This window comes from Periplaneta americana, chromosome 7 (assembly GCF_040183065.1).
Source record: "Periplaneta americana isolate PAMFEO1 chromosome 7, P.americana_PAMFEO1_priV1, whole genome shotgun sequence".
In the NCBI taxonomy this organism is placed as follows: Eukaryota; Metazoa; Arthropoda; class Insecta; order Blattodea; family Blattidae; genus Periplaneta; species Periplaneta americana.
In genome coordinates this window covers 167,164,869-167,192,775 of record NC_091123.1, presented here as the reverse complement: position 1 = coordinate 167,192,775, position 27,907 = coordinate 167,164,869, and the positions used below count along the sequence as shown (strand labels likewise).

The following is a 27,907-nucleotide window of genomic DNA, read 5'->3' as shown; positions in this document are numbered from 1 at the left end:
GCAAATTACAGAATCTATACTAATAATAAATCTGTAGCCGAAAATTTTCTTGTAATTTTCGATTTTCCAAAAATAATTGGTCCTAACATATACAATTAACCACTCTGAAACCGAAAATCGCTTTTTTGACATTTTTGTTTGTATGTCTGTCTGTATGTTTGTTACCTTTTCACGCGATAATGGCTGAACGGATTTCGATGAAAATTGGAATATAAATTACGTTCGTTGTAACGTAGATTTTAGGCTATATGGCATTCAAAATACATTATTTAAAAGGGGGGTTATAAGGGGGCCTGAATTAAATAAATCGAAATATCTCGCTTATTATTGATATTTTTGAACAATGTTACATAACAAAAGTTTCTTTAAAAGTGATTTCCGATAAGTTTTATTCTTTACAAAATTTTGATAGGACTGATATTTAATGAGATAAATGAGTTTTAAATTTAAAATAACTGCCATCTAAGGCCGTATAATGAATTAAAAAACAAATGACTTCGTCTATAAGGGGTCTTGGACAGCAACAACCGAAAGCTATTAAACATAGCCTACAGAGAATGTTTCTGTGTTTGTATGAAGTAATATGGGAAGTTAAATTAACCGATTTGTATAATTATTATTTCACCATTCGAAAGTGTACAGTAGTTTCTCTAGATGAACATAATGCTATAATGTTATTACAGTAACGTCTGAGTAAATCGAGGATAGGTAAGATTAAAATAGCTTCTTATGCACAGAAAATTTGATAGGCTATTTTGTACATTCGTTTTCTGTATTTCTTAAAATAATATTTATGTACACTCATTTTAATCTCAGAGAATTAACGAACAACGAGAGTGTATTGATTTAGTATGCAGTAATAGTACGTTAGCTTAGCAATCCATTATTTTGTAATTCAAATTTTAACTATGCTCAATTGAATCGTGTTAAAATACATAAAATATATATGCAATAATTGCAATGCAAAAAAATGGGTAATGAGCGAAGCAGATTATCTTGCGCTGTTGTAAAAGTTGTTCCCTGGATCAAACGTCCTATTTTAATTATGTAATTACTTTATATTTATTTCTAACAGGTGCAGCGGAGCGAACGGGTACGGCTAATTCTTGTATAAAATTGAAACAATGTGTTGAAAACAACATTCTAAGTTTCTTACTACTTTAGTCAAAGGACAAAGGTAGGATTAGTGATTCCTAGATAGTGAGCTGTAGGCTACTGTAAATCCAGGCAACCTTGCCTCACTCCACCGTCGGAGAGTTACCATTCTGTTCTCAGGCACACTACTCTACTGTTATTTCTAATCTCCACCGCCAAAGGGCTGCCTTTTGTTCTCAGAAAATTTTTCCATTATGACGGTTAGCATCGAAGCAGCGGAAAATGGAATTGCCTTCTTTTATTAAAAGGAGACGGACATTATGTCCAGAGCATAAATGAAGGTATGATTCCAATGGTTTTCAGACTCCATCCACCCACTCCCAGTTTCCATTAAGTGACCCGGGAAATTCCAAGGCTGAGTGCGCAGTCACACCATAACAGCGTTTGTCATTTCTACCTGATCAGTCTGTTTCTAGTGTTCCAACATTGAATGTACTGTATAAAAATGTCGAAGCGTTAAGTGTTTTCTTTGGAAGATAAGGTGAATAATATGAGTGATATTAAATGTGGTCTTTCACAAGCGGATGTGGGTCGAAAGCATAGTTTAAGTAAATCAACTGTAAGTAACAATATACAGTGTAATCCATTCCACAAAAATGAAATATTTTAATTACTGTATAGTATTTTATTTTCTTGTTCACAATTTCATTCATTCCTGTCATTTAAGGTTAAGGGAGAGACATTTTGGATTTAGTAAACCTCGGATATAGTGGACTAAATAAGAAAGTACGTAGAGCAGTCATGTCAATTGATGCCCACAGGAGCAAGCGCGCGCTTTAGAGCCCAGGAGAGCCTGAGCGTTTACAGCGGAAAGGAAAGAGACAGACGAAAGAGGTGGTATTTGCCGCTTGGTCGAGCTATATTCAAGGATGGCCAGCACTGATTCAATAGATAAAGGAAAGAAAACTTATTAAAACTGTATCCATGTTAATTTTTAGATTTGCCTGAGAAGTATAAGTGCATTATAAGAATGTAAGTTTTAATTTTAATGCTTATTTTTCACAAGTTTGATTTTTTTATTCAAAAGAAATATTTTCTAAACTTTTCGTATAGAAAAGTGAAATTTTCAGGTATAGGCCTATTTATTTAGTAGCCTTACAGAATGTTTTCCTAAATCTAAATATACCGTATATACGTATTACTGAAGATAGTGTATTGAAAATTTTGAAAATATTCGCATGGAAATTGTTTGTAAGGAAATGAATGAAGAAAGCAACTACTGTTACATCATAAGCAAAAGATACGTGCCCATGTGTTGTAAAAATGTCAGCTCTATAGCTTCAGCAGATTTCGAGAAAATAATTTAATATTCTGATGATAGGAAGTTGCTCACAAATATCACCTTAAAAGCATAATGCGATAAGAGTTTTGTTATGTAATATTAGTTACACTTAAAACAGATACAGTACCTAGGTAACTTTGCTTTGTACTATAATATTGTTTTGATTAGTTTATTGATTACTTTTGTAAGGCTAAAGATGCCATCAATATAAATTCCAACTTATCGTGTCATACTCAATCTCTTTCTTTGGAATATCACTTTCTTTATTAATGATGTGTTTCATCCACTTAATACAGTATAATATTATACTACTATGGAATTTAAGTGAATATTCCTTCTTAACTCTCTATTATGTTATTAAGATTTAAAACACAAGTGCAATATTAAGAAATCAGTGTCAGTACTTTTGTGCGAGATCGTGCGTATTTGCTTGCTTTCTGCACAGAACCAATACGCGGTAAGTGTGAAATACCACATTCAGTATTCCTAACGTAACACACATAACAATTTCCCTCTTCTTACCGCTTAAGAGACATATTCATTTTACTGCTTTAGGCTTTTAACATATTATTTTAGAGACGTTTAACATAGTAATAGTTATAAATTGGAAACTTACCACTGCAATTTCACCTAAATTTCAATGTTAATTATTGTTTTTAAATATTTGCAAAAATTAAATAAAGTCCACTACTCCACGAAACTTATTGCATTCCTGATACAAGTAGCATTAAGGAAACCGTGAAAAAATCAACAAGATTCCAGATGCCGATGTTATTACTGCAATATGTTATATAAATAATATTGTTAAAATATTAAAATTAAAAATAAATCATTACATAAACTTACCGTTTCTTTTAAGTTCGCATTTATAGACTGGGGGAAAAAAAGACAGACGTATATCACGGCCTGCTGGAGTATAGTAAACACAGAAAACATTTTATAGCAACAATGTTGAAGAAAGATATTTTGGTGTTCCGAAGTTGCCGTCATTAAACAGACACCAACATGGAGATTTCATTGCAACTAATTAGAAATTCGTCTTTCAGGTATGTAATAAACGATCTTCGCACAAAATAATGTACGATACACGAGCGGTATATTTGTTTTCATGTTCTCGGAAATTAAAAAAGCTCAACTACGTATCGCTTTTTCAATCTTTTCCTCGAACATGAAAACGTCAACATACCGCTCTTGTAACGCATATTACTATTCCCTATAACTAAGTTATGAACGTCGTTGCCAAGACAATATGCAGATATTTGTCTTCACTCATCGCACCAGTACCCCCCTACCACGACACTAAAGATCGCCTTAACAAAGTTCTTTACGTTATAAAAAAAAAGTTAACAAAAACCCTTACACAAAACTTCTGTGAAGTAATGAACACAGCGAGAATACCTTGGTGAGAACGTATCAATTTTTCATGATCTAATAAATTCACTAGGCTATCTTTTGCGTCTCATTCTGTTGATAAAACACACTTCACAAAGCTTGGATAATAATACTTTGCTAAAGCGTTCCACCTACTCTTCATAAAGAATTAAGCGTGGGTCTATATGTTTGGGAGGAACCTCTGTAAAAAGGCATTTCATTATTTATGCAAAAACTTTCTTCGCGTTGGAACCCGAGCACCAGAGGGAGTGGGTTAACAGGCAGGCATATCTCCGCCATTAAATATGGAAGCAAGAAACAGCCATTCCATCCACTCCACTCGACTGCGTAGCGTGGTCCACTTCTTGCTATCTTACCTCCGTGCAAAACCTCAACTAACGGAGTTATTAATAATGACTATGTCTGTCACTGATAGTGATAAGCATGCTAGCTCAGAACTGGTTCCATATTTTAATTTCCATCAAAATGGGGTGGTTTACACTTAAACAATCGGAGGGTAGAAAGCTAACAATAATTCACCATCCATACAATTTCCATTGGCCTGTTAAACTTCCAGGAAATAATTGTTTTCCTGTTGATATGTGTATTTCTATTTAAATGAATTAAATTTTTAGAACTTAACTCTGTCCGTCTGTCTGTCCGCCTATCCGTCCGTCCATTGTGTCAAGTTTATTTGACGTAAAGAGTAATACTGAAAAATTCTCTTCCAGAACTAAAAGTTACATTGTTCAGATCAAATTTCTGCACATTTAAATGACAAAACTAAAATTCTTTCCATCATCTATTATCCATCTTGATTACACAAATTTTAACACTATATCTTACTTACTTACTTACTTACAAATGGCTTTTAAGGAACCCGAAGATTCATTGCCGCCCTCACATAAGCCTGCCATCGCTCCCTATCCTGTGCAAGATTAATCCAGTCTCTATCATTATATCCCACCTCCCTCAAATCCATTTTAATATTATCCTCCCATCTACGTCTCGGCCTCCCTAAAGGTCTTTTTCCCTCCGGTCTCCCAACTAACACTCTATATGCATTTCCGGATTCTCCCATACGTGCTACATACCCTGCCCATCTCAAACGTCTGGATTTAATGTTCCTAATTATGTCAGGTGAAGAATACAATGCGTGCAGTTCTGTGTTGTGTGACTTTCTCCATTCTCCTGTAACTTCATCCCTCTTAGCCCCAAATATTTTCCTAAGCACCTTATTCTCAAACACCCTTAACCTATGTTCCTCTCTCAGAGTGAGAGTCCAAGTTTCACAACCATACAGAAGAACCGGTAATATAACTGTTTTATAAATTCTAACTTTCAGATTTTTGGACAGCAGACTGGATGATAAGAGCTTCTCAATCGAATAATAACACGCATTTCCCATATTTATTCTGCGTTTAATTTCCTCCCGAGTGTCATTTATATTTGTTACTGTTGCTCCAAGATATTTGAATTTTTCCACCTCTTCGAAGGATAAATCTCCAATTTTTATATTTCCATTTTGTACAATATTCTGGTCACGAGACATAATCATATACTTAGTCTTTTCGGGATTTACTTCCAAACCGATCGCTTTACTTGCTTCAAGTAAAATTTCCGTGTTTTCCCTAATCGTTTGCGGATTTTCTCCTAACATATTCACGTTATCCGCATATATATAACACTATATCACTTCGGAATATGCATTATATGTCTTTCTCGTGTTAAATATTACTGTACCTGGTTAACATGTTTCGGTCTGTTATTAATTTTCTTCAGAAATGGTTGTTGCTGGTCTTGACGCCTTTTATTTTGTTTCCTGTGGGGTGTGTTTGTGTAGTGTAATGCGGAGTCAAAGAGTGTGTGTTTTCTGAAATTCAAATCCAAATGAAATCCTCAACACACAACTCAATTTAAGAACACACACACTCTTTGACTCCGCATTACACTACACAAACATACCCCCACAGGAAAAAAAAACAAAAGGCGCCAAGACCAGCAACAACCAGTTCTGAAGAAGGTCAATAACAGACCGGAACATGTTAACCAGGTACAGTAATATTTAACACGAGAAAGACATATAATACATATTCCGAACATCTATTATCATAATACGCTACTCTCTTAAACTGACTGAGCACATTGGGAATTCAATCAATGGCTTTCCCAAAACAAGCTATGAAATATTTTATATAAAAAATGTTTATCTCGGAAAGGAAGCAAAAAAAAAAAAAAAAGCAAAATTGTATTAAACTTATTTGTGTGAAATATCTCAAAGAATAACATCCTAAAATTAATGACATTATTTACACTTACTGTATGATGTTCTGTTATTCTGATGTTTTATTTGAAGTGTTGTATCAGTGAAGAAGTGTGTTGTGTCAGTGCAGTGTGTTGTGGCAGTGAGGTGTGTTTATGTCAGTGAAGTTTTATAGTTTATAGTGGTAGTGCAAATTATTTGGACAGTGAAATGTTTTTGAAGTGTTAGTGAAATCAGGATAGTGTCAGTGAAGTATGTCGTAGTTTCAGTGCAGTGAGTGAGTTGACAGCGAAAGTAGCGTTGAAAGGTACTTGTGTATGTATGAACATATCTTATGTCGTCGTTGTTCCTGCAATAACTCCTATGTGCAAAATACACAGTTTTTCAGTAGGTAGAAAAAAAATTATTCATCCTATGGCAGCCGTACATAGGGGACTGTGAATTCTTATATTTTCGAAACAAAGAAATATAATTACATATAGGAGATTTTATTATTTGCTGTAGAACTATTTAAGTTATTTAATAGAGCAAAAATCTCAAAATCGTTAAATATGTCACATAGGAGTTACTGCAGGAACAACGACGATGTACTGTACTCGTGGGTTTTAGTTCGAACTTAGGGTTAAGATACAAATTAGATTTATTTTAAATGTTATTTTAAGTGATCATGCTTCATTTAACTTAGAATGCCCCTTGTTAATATTGTTCTACTCTTATTATTATTATTATTATTATTATTATTATTATTATTATTATTATTATTATTATTAATATTATTATTATTATTATTATTATTATTTTTTTTTATTATTATTATTATTATTATTATTATTATTATTATTATTATTATTATTATTAATCAATTGTAATTTATATTAATTGTCATTTTTAGTGTAATTAGTTAGCACTGCCAACCGGTATTTACCCTTTTGCAGTGTGAATAAATACACACACATATACAGAGTGGTTCATAGTTACCACTACTTATGGAGCTTATTTCCGAATACATTCTGAGCAAAAGAGTCATATAAACATAGGTCCTATTCTCAATATTTTCAAAGTTACGCTAATTTGAAATCGTTCGTAAAATATCTTTTTTCTTTACGTTTAAGGATATAAGAATACTTACTTACTTACAAATGGCTTCTAAGGAACCCGAAGGTTCATTGCCGCCCTCACATAAGCCCGCCATCGGTCCCTATCCTGTGCAAGATTAATCCAGTCTCTATCATCATACCCCACCTCCCTCAAATCCATTTTAATATTATCCTCCCATCTACGTCTCGGCCTCCCTAAAGATCTTTTTCCCTCCGGTCTCCCAACTAACACTCTATATGCATTTCTGGATTCGCCCATACGTGCTACATGCCCTGCCCATCTCAAACGTCTGGATTTTAAGTTCCTAAGTATGTCAGATGAAGAATACAATGCGTGCAGTTCTGTGTTGTGTAACTTTCTCCATTCTCCTGTAACTTCATCCCGCTTAGCCCCAAATATTTTCCTAAGCACCTTATTCTCAAACACCCTTAACCTACGTTCCTCTCTCAGAGTGAGAGTCCAAGTTTCACAACCATACAGAAGAACCGGTAATATAACTGTTTTATAAATTCTAACTTTCAGATTTTTGGACAGCAGACTGGATGATAAGAGTTTCTCAACCGAATAATAACACGCATTTTCCATATTTATTCTGCGTTTAATTTCCTCCCGAGTGTCATTTATATTTGTTACTGTTGCTCCAAGATATTTGAATTCTTCCACCTCTTCGAAGGATAAATCTCCAATTTTTATATTTCCATTTCGTACAATAATACAGGGCTAACAACCCATCACCGTAAAAAACAGCTTGTTACGAATCCCTACAATAAGGATATAAGAATATAAAAAAAAATACTGACCGACCGAAGTTAAGAATGTTCAGAACTCCTTAGTTGCTTTGAACAGAATTTTTTTTTCCCGATTTTTAACAAACATTACATTATTCTTACACAATTATCACAATAATTGTTACAAATCACACGGCTTCTAGCAAATGGATTCTTTATAGTTCAATTTTGCAGTCTTAAAGAGTTTACAAGAGTGGCGTGATTTGTGATAATTGTGATAACTGCGTACGAAAAATTGAATTTTGAAGTTTAAAGTCGAAAAAAATTTCCGTACGAAGCAACTATGGAATTCACAACAAATGTTTAGATTTAGAACACTAGCCAATTAAATAAATTATACTTCTGAATAGTTCATTCTCTATTTGTGATATTCTTTTACCTCTAAAGCTAAAGAATAATGGTATTTTACTAACAAAATTCAAATTACTGTAACTCTGAAAATATTGAGAATAGGACTCATATTTATATGACATTCTTGCTCAAAATGTCTTCGGAAATAAGCTCCGTAAGTGGCGATAACTCCTCTTGAATCACCCTCTATATCCTATACATAGAAGAAATTGAATTTATAAGAAGTTTTCACCCGTAGATGTATTAATTGTAATATATACATCACGTAGTTATAAAACGTAACAGTTGTCACTTGTAGGCCCATATAAAATGCTCTTATAATACGTTTGATCTCTTTAAAAAAGTATTGGTTTTGTAATCGGATTATATCTTTGTAGATAAGAATTTCAATTACACTGAAACGTTTTCAGATCGATTCGGTATAATTTCAATTATTGTGTAAATTATTTTTATTTGTTCATAGTTTTATTTATACTAAAGTTCATTTGTTTTTTTGTGTGTGATTGTTGATACAGTTTTAACAAAGTTACAGTGGACTGTTACTTCTGTATATTAAATAGTATTAAAATATATTGTGACATAAAAATGCCAAAAATTCCTATTTTACATAACAGCCCAGGATGAATTGGATAAAACTGAAGTGAAACAAAAAATATATATAGAATAATGTATGGTGATTTACGTTTATATTAAGTAGAGTTATACATTAGGCCTATAGGAATTGATTTCATTTCGCGAAACAATATAACGAATTTCCTCGTAACAAAATGTCAGTTCTCTCGTTTTCCGTAACTGTAACTACTTTGAAATTACAGACGTGGACAAATTATTAGCAAAATTGAAGATTTTTATTATATATTTTTACAAAATATGATTCTTCAATTTAGACTACAGTTGACATTTTTGTGTATTTCCAAATTATTAGCAAAATTGAAGATTTGTATTGTACATTTTTCAAAATTTAACTCCTCAATTTGGACTACATTTGATATTTTTGCATATTTACAAATTATTAGCAAAACGGAAGATTTTTATTGCATATTTTTACAAAATTTCATTCTTCAATTTGGACTACAGTTGACATTTTGGATATTTCCAAATTGTTAGCAAAACTGAAGATTTTTGTTCTATATTTTTACAAAATTTGACTCTTCAATACAGTTGACATTTTTGCTAATTTACAAATTATTAGCAAAATTGAAGATTTTTATTATATATTTTTACAAAACTTGACTCTTCAATTTAAACTACAGATGACATTTTTGCATATTCTGTCTACTGTAATGATGGAAATATCCAAAATTGTCAACTGTAGTCTAAATTGAAAAGTCAAATTTTGTAAACAAAATATCATAAAAATCGTCAATTTTGTTAATAATTTGTCCACGTCTGTAAATAATGAAAGCCTGAACTTTATTAACTGCTCGATTAAATTATTTAACATATAGAATAATACTGAAAACTAACAGTAATGGAGGAACAAAATCATTAAGGATCCTGCATACTACTGGGTGTTCATTTCAAAGTGTGTCATGACGTCACTGTTGTTGGGTCACCGATTTGAAGCGAGTTTCAGTTTATATGTTAGAGAAGTTGCCTATTATTTAAGGCGTTCTTCAATCTGAACTTGAGAACGTGTACGGTATAAGTTGAACGTCGTAGCAACAGATGGCGGTCTGTACGGTCTGTGTGCTACCATAACCTCTTTCAAACTGTGTTTTGCGCCGGCAAGTCGTACGCAGGGTATTTGTTATCATCGGTTGCGTACGGTAACATTCCACAACACAAATCAAATGCTCTGTGTCCATGTTGACCGTCGAAGTTAATGTCAACAAATACGTAAGTAATCGTCTTAACCCTCTCCCCATATCCCGACAGTACGTATTTCCAAACAGTTCACATTCCTGCCACTACCGGCGTTACCGTACGTATCGGCACGTACTCTTCAGAATGAACGCCATACTTGCTAGCCAACTTCTCTGCCTCTTAGATTGTACACCTGAGCTGCGGAAGTGTAGGAAGACTGAATTCTCTAGGCTCATCAGCTAGCCACATGACGGCATACAGCGAGCCAAGACACATTTTGAACTGAACACCCAGTATATATCAATCGGAACATGCTGAAGTTACATGTACAATAAATATACTTATTACTCTGTATAATTAGAAACTAGTAAGACTATTTCGTTTATATGACGTCATTCCATTTTCGACCAATGAAGTGTAATGAAATTTTGAATTCTAACCAATCACATTCATACTTTGCGGTAATTTTTGCAGCTAGATTTATCGCTTTCAATTTATCGCATGGTCGTTCTTTTGTTTAGTCGTTGTCGCCAACTGTTTCCCCGTAAATTGATAATCATGAATACATTAAGATGCAACTACACGGTTAAAATTTTCTTTCAACTTTAAAGCAATGAATGCAAGATTGATATTTAATATTAATTAATATATTCACGAAGTGAAGACGACGTTCAAAACGGCGCACCTAGAAACAAAATCTTCATACATCTTAATTGAACGTACCTTTTAAACTTGATTATTTCAATATTCTTCGCAGATTGCACGCATATGCGATTGGAATATTGAAATGTGTAGATGCAGTTTTAGTTCCGTTACACACTACAGCGAGAATGCGTTTGTCGAGCTATAAAAATGCTTTCGTGTAGCACTGATTGTAAGTAACGGTCGAAATAAGATACAGCTGATATAGGTCCTGCTCCCACAGGTAACTTAACCTATAATTGTAGCCTAAAAAATTTGTATTTTGTGAATGAAATTAAACAATTAATAGAAAGTCAGATGTTCAAATTTATGTAACATCATCGCATATCAAACCCAAACATCTACATGTTCATATTCTAATTTCATGTCTATTGTAGGCTATCTGAAGAAAATTACATTCCTTCATTCAGATTTGATGACTGCGTTTTCAACAATTCTTCATTTAATTAATGTATTAATCAGGTTACTGTAATTATATTATAAAATTGTAAATTAAACTGTGATTTCAGCAGATAATGAAAAAGTATTTATGTTATAATAATAAGAGAAAAGTGCAGTACATGTAATTAACATTGTTAAACCTGTATTTCGCTTTTCGCAATTGGCATTACTGAATAATGACATCGAATTTCTTTATTGCAGTAATCGATGTTCATCTATTTCAACTTCACAATGTCTGAATAGGTTAAGTATTCGTAAATATACAATTATTAATATTTTGTGATCGAATTTTAGGGATATATTATTTACATTTTTATTTTATTCACGAAATAGTCCTAACAAATGTCACTCGAGGTCTGAGATTTCCCAGATATATCCACTCGCTTCGTTCAAATTAAATAAATTATTCAACAGGCATTGAAAAGGTTTTATGTAACTTTAGAATCTGAAGCAGTAAAAGTTGTTGGGAATTCATGTTTGTCTTGCAGACATAAAACTGAACCAGAGCGCCCGCTCGTTCGTTATCTTGTTCAGAATAACAAAACGTCTATGCGCCATTCGATAATGCCTAAATAGAGGCTGTGGGTCTATTGTCTCTTGAAATACAAATTTTCAAACTTCAATAGAAGCTTCAGAGCAACATCGTGGCATGCACAAAAGATCCATTGGACATAGAGCCTGCAGCCTTTTGTTTCAGGCGCCCGCAGACTAGTGTACACGCCTCGACATGTGTACAGTCCCTCTAAAAGAAAATGGAACTTTCGTTATTATTTTACATTTGCCTAAAATTTGTTGTATATTCTTTAACAAATATTTATAATATATCCTTGTTATAATCAGAGCGAACATTTTTATGGACAAATATACACTGGTCAAAAAAAGTTAAGCATAATTAGGCATATAACGGTTTTTATTAATTAAAATAAAATAGATAAATTATAATTGGGTTTCTTGGTTCCACAGAATAAACTTAAAAGTAGAAATACACTATTTGTTAACAATGGACTCAATATGAAATGAAAAAGTTGCATTGTTTGGAAACAACGGAAAAGATAAGGGAAGTTTAAATTCGTACATCATCAAAGAAAAGGAAATGGTGCTTTCAGTGCCCTGTTTAATAACGTGTTGGTCCTCCACGAACCCTGAGGCACTCTTGTATGTGACGGGGCATACTCAGTATCAACGCATCTAAGCTCTCCTGAGGCAAATTGACCCATTCTTCCAAGGCAGCATTCCTGAGTTCTTGAATCGTTAATGGGTGATGTGGACGATTGGAAATGGCTCTCCTGAGAAAGCTCCATGCATGCTCTATGCAGTTCATATCCAGTGAGCATGCTGGCCAATCCATTCTTCGGATCCCATGCTCTACTAGATACCGCTGCACACTATGAGCTCGATGAGGCCGAGCATTATCGTCCTGTAGAGTGAACCCTTCTCCTAAAGTCTCTGCAAAACCACTTACTATGGGTTGGAGGATGTTGTTCTCATACACGGCAGCAGTAATGTTTTCCTCTATTGAAACCAGTGGTGTGCGGCGGCCAAACATGACAACTGCCCAAAACAAGATGAACCACCAAACTGTTGGTGACGTTCCACGGTCATTGAGGGATGATTTCGTTCCCCTGTTCGTCTCCATACGCGAATAGAGTTATTGTCAGGGTGTAGGCCCATTCTCACTTCGTCTGAGAATAAATTTCTGGTCCATTGGTCTCGAGTCCAATTCTCATGTGCTCTAGCCCATCATGCACGAGCACCCCTGTGATGTGGACGGAGTGCTGGAGTCTTGAGTGGTCTTCGAGCATACAACCCTATGTCATGAGGTCTATTGCGCACAGTTTGGCTACTTACAACAACACCAGTGGCTTCGCGCAGGTCATGGCGCAGAGTTGTAGCTGAGGCTATAGGGTTCCTACGTACAGATAACCTTACATACCGGTCATGACCTGGTGTTGTTTTGCGTGGACGGCCCTCGCGAGGTCGATCTGCTATTGACTAGGTTTCCTGGAACTTTCTCCACAGTCTGGAGACAATACTCTGATTCACATGAAGGATGTTAGCAACATCAACTTGTCTCATGTTTTGTTCCATCAAAGTGATGATTTTGATGCGGTCTGCCATTGTAAGGGTGTTCCGAGCCATTGTACTGCACTATGAAGCACTATGAAGCAAAACGACACTGATTAAACTTTGCTCGAATTACAGGCTTTGTTTACTAGCCGTGATTTGGACGTTACCTAGTGATGCAGAATAAAACAAATGAAAGAGTTTGAATTAGTAAACATAATACGTGCCACATAAAACCAAAAGAAACATAAATATCAGGTATTATAGGGTAAACTGGAAATATGCTTAACTTTTTTTGACCAGTGTATATATATATATATATATATATATATATATATATATATATTCCTTGTCTTGTGTCATAGGAATGAATATCATTTCCTTAATGTTGAAGTTGGAAGATTATCTTTAACATATAAAATTAACTCTAGAATATATAAATTAATTACAGTCATGATTTTGTTTCTCACAAATAATTGTTTACAATGTTCATTAAAAGCTGCATTTGATCAAATCTTTATGGCTCTTTTTTGAAGAAAACTTCATGCTAACGTTAGTGAATTTGGTGCCCATGTGTTTTCAACCGATGGAACAGTTTTTATGTGAGGTTTGTGAAAAGACAGTTAATCACGAAGAAAAAGTTTTTATAAGTCAACATGTGACAACTACGAAGTAAACATGTGTTATGTTGATATAATTTAAATTTATTGATAAACTACCTATATTATGCATTTTTTAAAATTTGTAATGTCTTTTATGGTCGACCATGCCATAATGTAGTAATTATACACCTGGTAGCAGCCCATTAATTGACCTCATTAAAGTACACCTATTCATTAAAGTTCAGGTGGTCCACCAATCAGAAAACACCATTGTAGCAATATCAAAGCGCAAGTATCGATTATTCTCGGATATGCAATCGAAAGACAACTAGCGAAACATCACGGAGGCTGGAAATGCATTACTGTCGCAGAAGGTTATGTTCTGTTACTATAATAATTAGCTTTAATTGTAAATAATATTCAAATAAATTCAATTTGTCATCTCGTTTTTCAATTTCTAATTCAATTTCAAGGTTATATCAAGATTGGTGTTTATTTTACTCTTTAGATTATATCAAGGTCAATGACATTTGTTTCTCGGAAAAAAATCAATACTTTCGCGTCTGCGCACATCTCACAATTTACGAGATATTGCACAAGGCCAGTTCCGCTCCCCAGTCAGATAAGAATAATATGAATACTTATGAATAATTTCAAGTTAGAAATATGGTCAAGCATAAAAAGTCGTATGAAACTTGCCTATAATGATAATTAAGACGCTCGTATGAAAATTATGAAACTCGCTTGCGCTCGTTTCATAAACATTCTCGCGTCTTAATTACTACCATTATAGGCTCGTTGCATAATGTACTATTTTACGTTTTATTGGCTTTTTTCTGTCTGTTTTAGCTGGTATAAGTGCCTAAACATCCGGGCTCTATTCATAATTATGTTATATACGACTAAAAACACAACATTTGAGTTTATGGAAGCCAAGTGACTGAGGTCCGGCCTCACTTGCCTCAGCCAATCAGCCGCCACTACTTTAAATGCTGTGATGTGAGGAGCAAAGCTGACTTACCTCCTCCCAGACGAGCTGCTTGCTGACCCCAGGTCTCAAGTTCATGATCTTGAGTTCAGCTGCTTTGAGCACGCCGTCTTGAGTGAACTCTACGTTCGGCTTGCCAGGGTGTTCGACCTCCACGCTCACGTTACGCAGATACCTGCAACCAAATTCCACACTCAAAGCATTACTGCTGTCGTACACTGACACACTACTTACCGGCTTTTAAGGAACCCGGAGGTTCATTGCCGCCCTCACATAAGCCCGCCATTGGTCCCTATCCTGAGCAAGATTAATCCATTCTCTATCATCATATCCCACCTCCCTCAAATCCATTTTAATATTATCTTCCCATCTACGTCTCGGCCTCTCTAAAAGTCTTTTCCGTCCGGCCTCCCAACTAACACTCTATATGCATTTCTGGATTCGCCCATACGTGCTACATGCCCTACCCTTCTCAAACGTCTGGATTTAAAGTTCCTAATTATGTCAGAATTATGGAAAAATTCAAATATCTTGGAGTAACAGTAACAAATATAAATGACACTCGGGAGGAAATTAAACGCAGAATAAATATAGGAAATGCGTCTTATTATTCGGATGAGAAGCTCTTATCATCCAGTCTGCTGTCCAAAATCTGAAAGTTAGAATTTATAAAACAGTTATATTACCGGTTTTTCTGTATGGTTGTGAAACTTGGACTCTCACTCAGAGAGAGGAACATAGGTTAAGGGTGTTTGAGAATAAGGTGCTTAGGAAAATATTTGGAGCTAAGCGGGATGAAGTTACAGGAGAATGGAGAAAGTTACACAACACAGAACTGCACGCATTGTATTCTTCACCTGACATAATTAGGAACATTAAATCCAGACGTTTGATATGGGCAGGGCATGTAGAACGTATGGGCGAATCCAGAAATTGATATAGAGTGTTAGTTGGGAGACCGGAGGGAAAAAGACCTTTAGGGAGGCCGAGACGTAGATGGGAGGATAATATTAAAATGGATTTGAGGGAGGTGGGGTATGATGATAGAGACTGGATTAATCTTGCACAGGATAGGGACCGATGGCGGGCTTATGTGAGGGCGGCAATGAACCTTCGGGTTCCTTAAAATCCATTTGTAAGTAAGTAAGTAAATAATTATGTCAGATGAAGAATACAATGCCTGCAGTTCTGTGTTGTGTAACTTTCTCCATTCTCCTGTAACTTCATCCCTCTTAGCCCCAAATATTTTCCTAAGAACCTTATTTTCAAACACCCTTAACCTATGTTCCTCTCTCAAAGTGAGAGTCCAAGTTTCAAACCATATAGAACAACCGGTAATATAACTGATTTATAAATTCTAACTTTCAGATATCTTGACAGCAGACTTGATGATAAAAGCTTCTCAACGGAATAATAACAGGCATTTCCCATATTTATTCTGCGTTTAATTTCCTCCCGAATATCATTTATATTTGTTGCTGTTGCTCTAAGATATTTCAACTTCTCCACCTCTTCAAAAGATAAATTTCCAACTTTTATATTTACATTTGGTACAATATTCTCGTCACGAGACATAATCATATACTTTGTCTTTCCGGGATTTACTTCGGAACCTATCTCTTTACTTGCTACCAGTAAAATTCACGTGTTTTCCCTAATCGTTTGTGGATTTTCTCCTAACATATTCACGTCATTCGCATAGACAAGCAGCTGATGGAACCCGTTCAATTCCAAACCCTCTCTGTTATCCTGGACTTGCTGTGGTCGTGACAGAGAATCAGTCCCATTCCGAGGCTTATTTGAAGGATTCGCAACAAGCTGTTTTTTCACGGTGATGGGTTGTTAGACCTTCGCCCAACCCCCAAGCTGGAGGACCACCCCTCATCGGCTGTCCGCGACTGCTTATTCAATATATTCACAGCTACCCTGGTCAAAAATCCATATTTAGGAGAACGAAAGTAGAAAAATCACATGTTAAAAAATGAAATTTTAATGGGCATAATACGATTTGAAAAGTACCTCCTCGTATGTTAGGTGTAATTATTACGACATGAATAAACATGCATATGATCAGGGATGGTAGATTTTCACAATCAAAAGTAAGTAATTTGATGTTTAAAAATCAAGCTAAGAATATTAATATACTTTTTTAATCCGCGTTAAAGTGTAAAATTGAATACAAAATGCGAAATGTGTTTCTTCCATTTTCCTTTTCTTTATCGCATCCATTGACAGATGAGTGGGCAAAAATATTTTATGGCAAAGCCGGCCCAGCGAATAGGGATTATAAAAAATGGACACTGAGCGAATTTTCCTGTGTTTTGTTTCTCTGTGCGCCGGCGTTTAGTTCCACTTTCAAGCGCTAGAGGTTAGTGTAATCGAGCATAGGCTAAGATAATAATTGAGTTATAGAGTTGAAACACAGGATCTAAACATCGCCTACCTTATTGCATAATCCAGTAACGCTTTGCTTCAAATAAATTCAAGTTAACAGCTTTTCCTTATTTCTCAGTGACAAACTAGTGGTAATAATTTTTTATGTTTTATATAAAATATAATACATTATAAAATTATACATCAAATTCGTTTAATATTTGTATACAATATATAGGCATATGATTTTACTTCTCATAGGAGTTTTGTTTTTCCATTTTCAGTGCTATCAAATCATTACATATTTTAATTGTTGTTGGGGGTCAACGTCTCAACTCTCATTATAAAGGAACTCTAGAGTCTAGAGTCTAGACTCTAGACATTACAGTTAGTGACGGATTTATTATTTTATGGATTCAAATTATTTTATTTGAGTACATAATGTACCTAGATGTATTAATTGTATGTGTTCTATTTCCGCTGTGTCGACTGCTAGCTGGTGTGATGTCAGCGCCAACTCTAGGAAGAAAGCAGAATCTCACGCTCCAGCTGGCTTGAAGGTCATTGAAATCAGTCCGGCTACATCAAAGGTACCGACGCGAAGTGTCCATACTTTTTTTACAAGATTTTTATTACAAGCAAAAATTACATACAATAACAAAGATTTTACAATACTATTGCAATACTCGTATATGAATATTCTTTAAAATTCGAAATTGATTACAAATCTCATAGTCAAATAGTCTACATATTACAAATTATTGTATAAATACAAGGTAACTGGGTCACACCTGAAAAAGCAAGATGTTTGAGGTCGGGTGTGACCAATAATGAAAACTGGATAGAAGAAAAAATAATAATAATAAAATAATAATAAATAAAATAATAGTAATAATAATAATAATAATAATAATAATAATAATAATAATAATAATCTGATTAAAACTGTTAAATGTAATTACACATAAAGTTTAAAAAGAATAAGAAAAAAAAACAAAACAAAAAAACGAACAAACAAAATGGTACCATAGCCTATACATAAACATACTAAGTTAAGAATACAACATTGTTAAAGTGACAGAAAAAAATAAAGAATAAGAATTTACATTATTATAATTTTAGGAACAGTTCAAGCGCTTGTTTTTTTTTAATGTACTGTTTAATAAATTTTAATTTAGGATTCCTCTTTATAAAATCATTATATAATCTTGGACCGTAATTAGAACTGTGCCTTAGACCTGCTTCAGTCTTACATTTTGGTTCAATGAGGGGGAGCGAAATATTCTATCTTCTTGTACTGTGGCCATGATCGGATGATATGAATTTAGCTTGATATTTATGGTAGTGATTCAAAACAGTACACATGTAAATTTGCTTGATATTTAAAACATTCAATTCTTTATATATGAGATACTTAGTTACCTATACGCTGGCCAGCTGCTTACTTACGGTATTCGGTCACGTGACATAGTTTACGGTAACAAGAAACACATTACGGCAAAAATTCTCTAATGTCACTATTCTCACAATACACGTAATACTAGAATCAGTTCCACAATGATCATTTAAAGTTGCATTTATCTTGTAAATGATTTTCACAAAAGTTTGTAGGATTCTGTAGCAATATTCGGCCCAATAATAATTCTATCTCGCGATAAAGTGAAGAGGAGATCAAAACTATAATGACACTTGAAATTTAAATATTGTGAAGTTCAACGTCAACTGTTGCAGTGAATAATATCACGCCACAAACAATAATAATGTCTAAAAGCGATAACCATTTTGCAGCAGACCACACGCAGACCTACTATTTAAGTCAGTGGTCAGTGGTCCGCGGGTAAGAAACGCTAGCCCGAGGGTGCTTTGTGCTGATGACCGCTGATTTAAGTCATCACATCACATACCTTTTACTGATATTTAATACATTCAAAATGTCTCTGAAATTTAATGTTTTACTAAGGGATATGATACAGGAGCTAAATGACAGCTGGGAGCAGTATGGGATGAAGATAATTTCAAACAAGACCATGGTTGCCGCAAGAAAAATAAAGAATATAAAGTTGCGAATTCTAAATGAGACAATAGAGCAAGTGGACAGCTTCAAATACTTGGGGTGTACTATAAGCAGTAACATGAGCTGCAGCCAGGAAGTTAAAAGTAGGCTAGCAATGGTAATGGAAGCTTTTAATAGGAAAAGGAGCATCTTCCGCGGACCTCTGGGAAAATAACTAAGGAAGAGACTAGTGAAGTGTTTTGTGTGGAGTGTGGCATTTTATGGATCAGAAACATGGACATTACGACGAAATGAAGAGAAACGAATAGAAGAATTTGAAATATGGATATTGAGAAGAGTGGAGCGTGTGAAGTTGCCAGACAAAATAAGAAATGAAGTTGTGTTGGAAAGAGTAGGTGAAGAAAGAATGATCCTGAAACTGATCGGAAAGAGAAAAAGAAATTGGTTGGGTCACTGCCTGAGAAGAAACTACCTACTGAAGGATGCACTTGAAGGAATGGTGAACGGGAGAAGAGTTCGGAGCAGAAGAAGATATAAGATGATAGAGGACATTGAGATATATGGATCATATGCGGAGGCTAAGAGAAAGGCAAAAAATACAAAAGATTGGAGAATGCTGAGTTTGCAGTGAAAGACCTGCCCATGGGCAGAACACGTATGTTTGTTTGTACACTGGGTTGCAAAAGAATACGAAATTGTATCGTTTATCTTTAGCAAACATGGCAAGGTGGAAAGCTATTTTCCTGAGATTATTTTTGTAAAAGCATGTATATACGACTTTTATAAGATGTTCATGTTATTATTTAATATGATTTGATTTTAAATTATTCATATAATTTTATTTTACAACATTAATAAGAATACTACACGAAAATAGTGAAACTGCAGATTATATGGTATTCCAAAGCCTTTCTTATTATCCATGGATGCTGTCATTGTTTTTTTTTATCCAATGCCACCAGGTTGCCTTTTCGACATTTCTGGTCTTCTCTCCTGGCTGTGGCTTAGTTGTAACTCAATTCTGAGGTTGGGGCGCCTGGAAGGCGGAGTTACATTACCCCGATGATGTGATAGGATGATTATGATAATGTAGTGCCAGGAGAGGTCTTAAATCTAAACTTAACCTAAATTCCAGACCATGGGCGAACACAGGAATAATCCCCTTTAAGGAAAAATTCCTGTGCTCTAACCGGGAATCGAACCCGGGACCTCATGAACTATAGCCAGAAGCTCTGACCACTAGACCATGAGGCAGCTGGTCTGCTGTCATTGTTACAATCGATAAATACGGCCAGTTACATTTCATATTGTATTAACAAAGAAATGTGTCAATTTTATTATTATTACCTGGTGTCTAGAGTATGGAAATTTGTATGAATGTGAGTGTAATTATGAATGTGCCGATTAATATTAATTAGCCAATCATAAAATACAGTATATAAAATACAATATACTGCCGCTGGGCAGTAACTTGAACACACGTTTCAGAAGCTCTGTCCACTAGACCATGAGGCTATGAGGCTGGTCTGCTGTCATTGTTACAATCGATATATACGGCCAGTTACATTTCATATTGTATTAACAAAGAAATGTCTCAATTTTATTATTATTACCTGGTGTTAGAGTATGGAAATTTGTACGAATGTGAGTGTAATTATGCATGTGCCGATTAATATTAATTAGCCAATCATAAAATACAGTATATAAAATGCAATATACTGCCGCTGGGCAGTAACTTGAACACACGTTTCAGAAGCTCTGACCACTAGACCATGAGGCTATGAGGCTGGTCTGCTGTCATTGTTACAATCGATGTATACGGCCAGTTACATTTCATATTGTATTAACAAAGAAATGTGTCAATTTTTTTATTATTACCTGGTGTCTAGAGTCTGGAAATTTGTATTAATGTGAGTGTAATTATGCATGTGCCGATTAATATTAATTAGCCAATCATAAAATACAGTATATAAAATACAATATACTGCCGCTGGGCAGTAACTTGAACACACGTTTCAGCGTCACATTGTTGACAAGTAAGTCCATCTGTTAGCACAACAATAAAGCACTCATTCATTCATTCATTCATTCATTCATCCATTCATTCATTCATTTATTCATTCAATCATTCATTCATTTTATTCCATAGATCTTACATGAGCAATGAAGCTTTAAGATGTGGAACAAGTCAAAATTTTACAATATTACAATTACAATTTTTACAAATTTTTATAGTTTTACAATTTGGTAATTTTCTACAATTTTTACAATTTTGTGCAATTTTTTACAATATTTTGGCGAGATGTAGTGAGATGAGGTGAGGTCCGTGGATTCGCCAAAATATTACTCGGCATTTACCTCGGAAAAACCCAACCAGGTAATCAAATCAAAGGGGGGTTATCTAATCAAAGGGGTTGATGCCGAGGACTAATAGATGCTTTAGAGTTACGAACAAAAACAAACAAAGGAAAAACATTATTATAAGTATAATTTAATATAAAAATAAAATTTTATTATAAATAGAGATACAAAACTGAAAATTGAATGCAATGCCTTCTATTTCTATTGATTCCTAAGCGAAGTCCTTGTAACACGATAATATTTCAAATCGATAGCGACTTCGACTCTGCATTTCTTTTGCAGACCAGTCTACCGTTAATGCAAATTTTGTCATTGTATTACCGAAAGCAGTCTTGGAAGCTTCATTCACAATGTTATATTTTTACATTTTGAGTTCTGTCTAACGTTCGCATTTCACCGCTCTTAAATTATATTTATATCAGTCAGGTTTAATCCATACTTGCACGTAATGACGAATGTGCTCTCAGACATTATTCTCATGTTTCATCAGAATAACACGCAGTACTAAGATGAATACTTTTTGTATTCTTTAACTTCAATCCCTAGTTCCAAGAAAATGCTCTCTGCACTATTGTTTAATAAAGAAACAACAGACTGACGTCAGGAATGTAATATCGGTATGTGCCAACGCAGGTTCATTTCGGTATATAGCGGGAGTATAAGGCTTTCCACAGTTTTCTTCACTGCAGCATCCTACATGCAAGAATCGAACACTCTTAGCGCTATCTTACTGCCGAGTCCGTTGAATTCAAAATTTACTTGAAAAGCAAACCTACACAGTATCTGGCTTCAGTGTCTATTTAAGGCAAAGCATCTATGAAATTCTAAAATCTATAATTTTCATCTGATCAACTTGAAATTTTGACCATATCAGTACATTATCATGCTGATATTACACACCAAATGCTGTTATATATATATATATATATATATATATATATATATATATATATATATATATATATACATATATATGATACTCGGGAAGAAATTAAACACAGAATAAATATGGGAAATGCCTGTTATTATTCGGTTGAGAAACTTGTATCATCCAGTCTGCTGTCAAAAAATCTGAAAGTTAGAATTTATAAAACAGTTATATTACCGGTTGTTCTGTATGGTTGTGAAACTTGGTCTCTCACTTTGAGAGAGGAACATAGGTTAAGGGTGTTTGAGAATAAGGTGCTTAGGAAAATATTTGGGGCTAAGAGGGATGAAGTTACAGGAGAATGGAGAAAGTTACACAACACAGAACTGCACGCATTGTATTCTTCACCTGACATAATTAGGAACATTAAATCCAGACGTTTGAGATGGGCAGGACATGTAGCACGTGTGGGCGAATCCAGAAATGCATATAGAGTGTTAGTTGGGAGGACGGAGGGAAAAAGACCTTTAGGGAGGCCGAGACGTAGATGGGAAGATAATATTAAAATGGATTTGAGGGAGGTGAGATATGATGATAGAGACTGGACTAATCTTGCTCAGGATAGGGACCAATGACGGGCTTATGTGAGGGCGGCAATGAAACCTCCGGGTTCCTTAAAAGCCAGTAAGTAAGTAAGTAAGTAAGTAAGTAAGTAAGTAAATATATATATATATATATATATATATATATATATATATATATATATATATATATATATATAAACCTACAAAACGTAGTAAGATAATAATATTGTTCATACATTTTGAATCTTGCGTACACTACTTTTAACACTTGAATATATGTAATTGATTAACTAGTGGACTTACTCGTGTTAATTATGTAAGTCTGTGCGGCTTACAGCTGTTTCGGTGCTTCATCACACCATCCTCAGAGCCTACTAGATCTCGGCGTCATCTCGAACTTCTCTGCCTGTTATGTGGGTGCGTTCGATTTTTGAAAGGTGTTGAATAGTGGAGTCAAATAGTGTGTGTGTACTGAAATTGATCTGTGTGTTGAGAATTTGATCAGGGTGTTTTTTATATACAACCCAAGAACCAAAAACTCAAGACACTAGAACAATACGAAATATACAAACACACTAAAACACACCCTGATCAAATTCTCAACACACAGATCAATTTCAGTACACACACACTATTTGACTCCACTATTCAACACCTTTCAACACATAACAGGCAGAGAAGTTCGAGATGATGCCGAGATCTAGTAGGCTCTGAAGATGGTGTGATGATGCACCGAAACACCTGTAAGCCGCACAGACTTACATAATTAACACGAGTAAGTCCACTAATTAATCAATTACTTGTAATATTAATAAAAATAAAATATTTTTATAGTTATTAATCAAGTGGGGTTGGGTCTTTTCATATATTAATGGCGGTGTGGTGTAGATATTTATAATTATACACCATTCTCTTCAGTATTAGCTCGAGAGAGCGCAAAAATTACAGTTCCTAAGGAAAGATCAAAAGGTATTAGGCCTACTTACTGATAAAATAAGAGGTCTACAAAATTTTGTAGTCTCCCGATCCTTTCAGCAAGATCTCTTAACAGGATAAAATGATTTTACCCCCTACATTTCAAGCTCTACATGCAGCAGCTATACCAAGATGCCATGTCTATTGTTCCAAAGCGTAGCAAACCTGACTTTTTTTTTAACTTTCGCCTACAATTCACAATGACCTGAAATGGCTATTGCTTTACTCCCACATGAAAAACCCACTGATCGTCCTGACATTGTTACATGCGTTTTCGCGTTGAAACTCAAAAATTTAAGATGGATAGGTTCATGAAAAAGTGCTTGGCATAAAAAAAAACATTGTTAGGGATTATGAATCATTATTATGAAAGCAAATAACTTTCAAAATGTCTGGTATTCTTCATTGAAAATAAATCTGAAAAATTTTTATTTGAACGTCTAATGAACTTAGTTTGCAGCATTTTCTGTACAAGCCACTAGTAATAATGTATTCGTATTGTATTGTATTGTATTTTATTGTATTGTATTGTATTGTATTTATTAACATTCCATGGTATTCATACATTGCCTACAGGTAGAATATGGAACAAGTCAAAAAACTTAATACTGTAATAAAGTCTTAATTTATAGTCACAGTCCAGATGAAATATATACAGAAGAGATTTACAATATAGTATACTAGTACAACACAAACATTTTTAGTATCAATTTCATGAAGCGTTATTGAATGTCATGAATTCACGTACAGAATAGAAAGCATGAGAAATGAGGTACTTCTTTAATTTGGCCCTAAATAATCTTATGTTTTGAGTTTCATTTTTTATATCGATAGGGAGGCTATTAAAAAATTTTACTGCCATATAACGCACTCCTTTTTGATAGCATGATAGACTTGCCGATGAAGTATGAAAGTCATTTTTGACGTGTATTTATGCTATGAATTGTTGAATTAGTTACAAAGTTTTCACGATTATATAAGAGGAAGATCATTAATGAAATATATACTGACAAGCCAAGGGCATTATTTGTAGTTTTTATGAAAATAGTCCTACAAAATTCCCTAGATTTGGCACCTACTATTATTCTAATTACTCTTTTTTGTAACAGGAATATACTGTTACTAGTGATGGGCGAAGTTGTTCTTTTCCCGGAACAGTTCCGACGGTTCCGGTTCCGAAAAAATACTATGTTCCAAATAACAGTTCCGAAATAACAGTCACCAGTGGTGATGAGTCGGAGTCGTTGAGTCGTTCAAACGAACGGTACAGTACCCTCCCTCTTCACCATAGACAAATAACACCATGCAGCTCACACTGGAGCACTCATAGGCATGACATAGTACACATTCTTATCTATAGATGGCACTGCAATGCACATTCGAATCGATTTTGGAAAATTGCTGTGCATGCGGACAGAACTCAAAAGCTTAATGTTAGTAATTACACAGCTGTTGACTACAAGGACAGAATACAACACTTTGTTTTCGTACATAAAGTTATAAAGATATGGTAGCCAACTAAAAAAAAAAAAAACAAATCATTAATTTTTATTTTTACTTTTCTTAATGCACAGTTATAATAATAATAATAATAATAATAATAATAATAATAATAATAAATATTACAATTTCATAAATAAAAAAGATATATATTGGCAGTACTGAAACCTGGAAACCCCGCAGTGGGTTAGTAAAATGTTGGAATCGCATCTTTACCAAAGTGTAATTTAAACTTCGCATTAAACATCGCTCTCCAAATCAGTACTTATATGGGTAGTTTCCAAAAAATAATGCTACAACATTTTTGTCGTTCTTTGATAACAGAGAAGATAGCACAAAAACTTGTGCTTGTCAGACTTAACCTCAACAAACGACATACAGACATTGTAACTAAACCACTCATTACCATTTACGACTTTAACCTTTGTATAGAATCAGCTGATCAATGAATTAATAATAGTATGCGTACTTTATGACTTTGTAGAATGTTTATAAAACAGAATTAGTCAACTAATGGTGAAATAAACCATAAAGCGGAAATGAATATTACAGATTATTAAATACTTACTATAACAGTACAGATGATTGGCCAGTCTTACAAATGTTGATATTAAAGTTCGCGCCACCGCAAGGATTTCAATTTCCATGCGCCCCCCTCCAACCACGTGAGAGTTTCAAATACTAACTTCATCCAACGAAGTTCCAAGTACAACATAAAGAACAACGAGAACAGTGTAACTGCAGCTGTCGTTGGTTCATCGGAACAAGCTCTGACGTTCCGACTGTTATCTCGGAGTCGGAACATACCTTGTGCAACGCGGTACTGCGAGCCCGCAACAGCTGGGCAAGTGAGCAGCTCGGAGTCGGAACACTGTTATTTCGGAACAGGAGGTTCCGACCTACTGTTCATTTTTGCAACAGTTCCGAGGGAGTCGGAACATACCTTGTGCAACGCGGTACTGCGAGCTCGCAACAGCTGGGCAAGTGAGCAGCTCGGAGTCGGAACACTGTTATTTCGGAACAGGAGGTTCCGACCTACTGTTCATTTTTGCAACAGTTCCGAGGGAGTCGGAACATACCTTGTGCAACGCGGTACTGCGAGCTCGCAACAGCTGGGCAAGTGAGCAGCTCGGAGTCGGAACACTGTTATTTCGGAACAGGAGGTTCCGACCTACTGTTCATTTTTGCAACAGTTCCGAAACCGGAACAGTTCCAAAATAACTGTTGTGTTATTTTTTACCCATCTCTAACTGTTACTATCTGTGGAATTTCCCCAGAATATTATTCCAAAACTCATTACCGAGTGAAAGTATGAAAAGTATATATTCAAACTCATTTATAAATCCACAAATTTTCTTATATTTAATGTAAATTTTATGTATAACAAAGGCATACAATATTTACTCTGCTGTCCATCAAAATATTATGTTATATACAATAACGCAACTAACCGAACGATGAAGTTCTACCTGCAGTTGTAGAACTACTAGCTGCCCACATTTGCGTGACAAGCTATGCATTAAATAGGGTATGTATCAATAAGTAGGTAGTATCTGTGTACGCCGTCACCGCAACACTAGCGACCCTATTGTGAATCCCACTAACTACGTCTGAAAACCGCAATAGCTATCCTCCCCAATGATCACGGAGCTGAAGTTTGATTTTACCCTATTTAGTCTGCTGCACCCGTAACCTTTAGTACCTACATGTCCGGATGAAATACAGTTAACTTGTTCCAATCAATTAAAATGGAAATGCACTGCTCGTTACATAGGCCTGCCTGCAAAATGGCAGTGAAACTTGGGTAATTAATGAAAAACAGGCAAGCTATCTAACATGAAGCAGAGTCAAGTATTTTAAGTCTGTTAAATGCGTGGAGTAGTATTTAAATGTAAGGTTTGGCTCTGCAAAGTAGTTGGCCGTCGAGTTGCTGGGAGAGACAACCGAGCTAGCCTCCTGCTTCTCAAAACTGTAAATAAGGCTAGTAAAAGCGCGAAAAATTGTTCAAGCCACAAATTCAAACAACTCCAAATGTCAATACTGTACTCAAAAACTTAAAATATGAAACTATATACTACAGTTAGGGACCGGACTTGCAGGTTTTTACTTATTTCTTTCATTGTATGTATGTATTTATTCACACTGCAATGGGTATATACCCGGTGGCAGTGGTAACTAATTACACTCAATAATGACAATAATAAACTTATTAATTAAAAATATAATTAATAATAATACTAATAATTAATACTAATAATAATAATAATAACAACAACAGGGAATATACTAAATTAAATGAAACGATCACTTAAAATAACATT

The 27,907-nt window shown here is 34.7% G+C and overlaps 1 protein-coding gene across 5 annotated transcripts in view; it reads right to left on the bottom strand.

The window, feature by feature from the left end:
• The window catches only part of Nmdar2 (NMDA receptor 2), an 825,403-nt gene that overhangs the window by 493,383 nt on the left and 304,113 nt on the right, over positions 1-27,907 (bottom strand). For all 5 annotated transcript variants that reach the window (XM_069831779.1, XM_069831775.1, XM_069831778.1 and 2 more), the window contains exon 5: positions 14,945-15,086. In XM_069831779.1, coding sequence (XP_069687880.1) covers positions 14,945-15,086 — 142 coding nt within the window. The remainder of the gene's footprint in view (positions 1-14,944; positions 15,087-27,907) is intronic.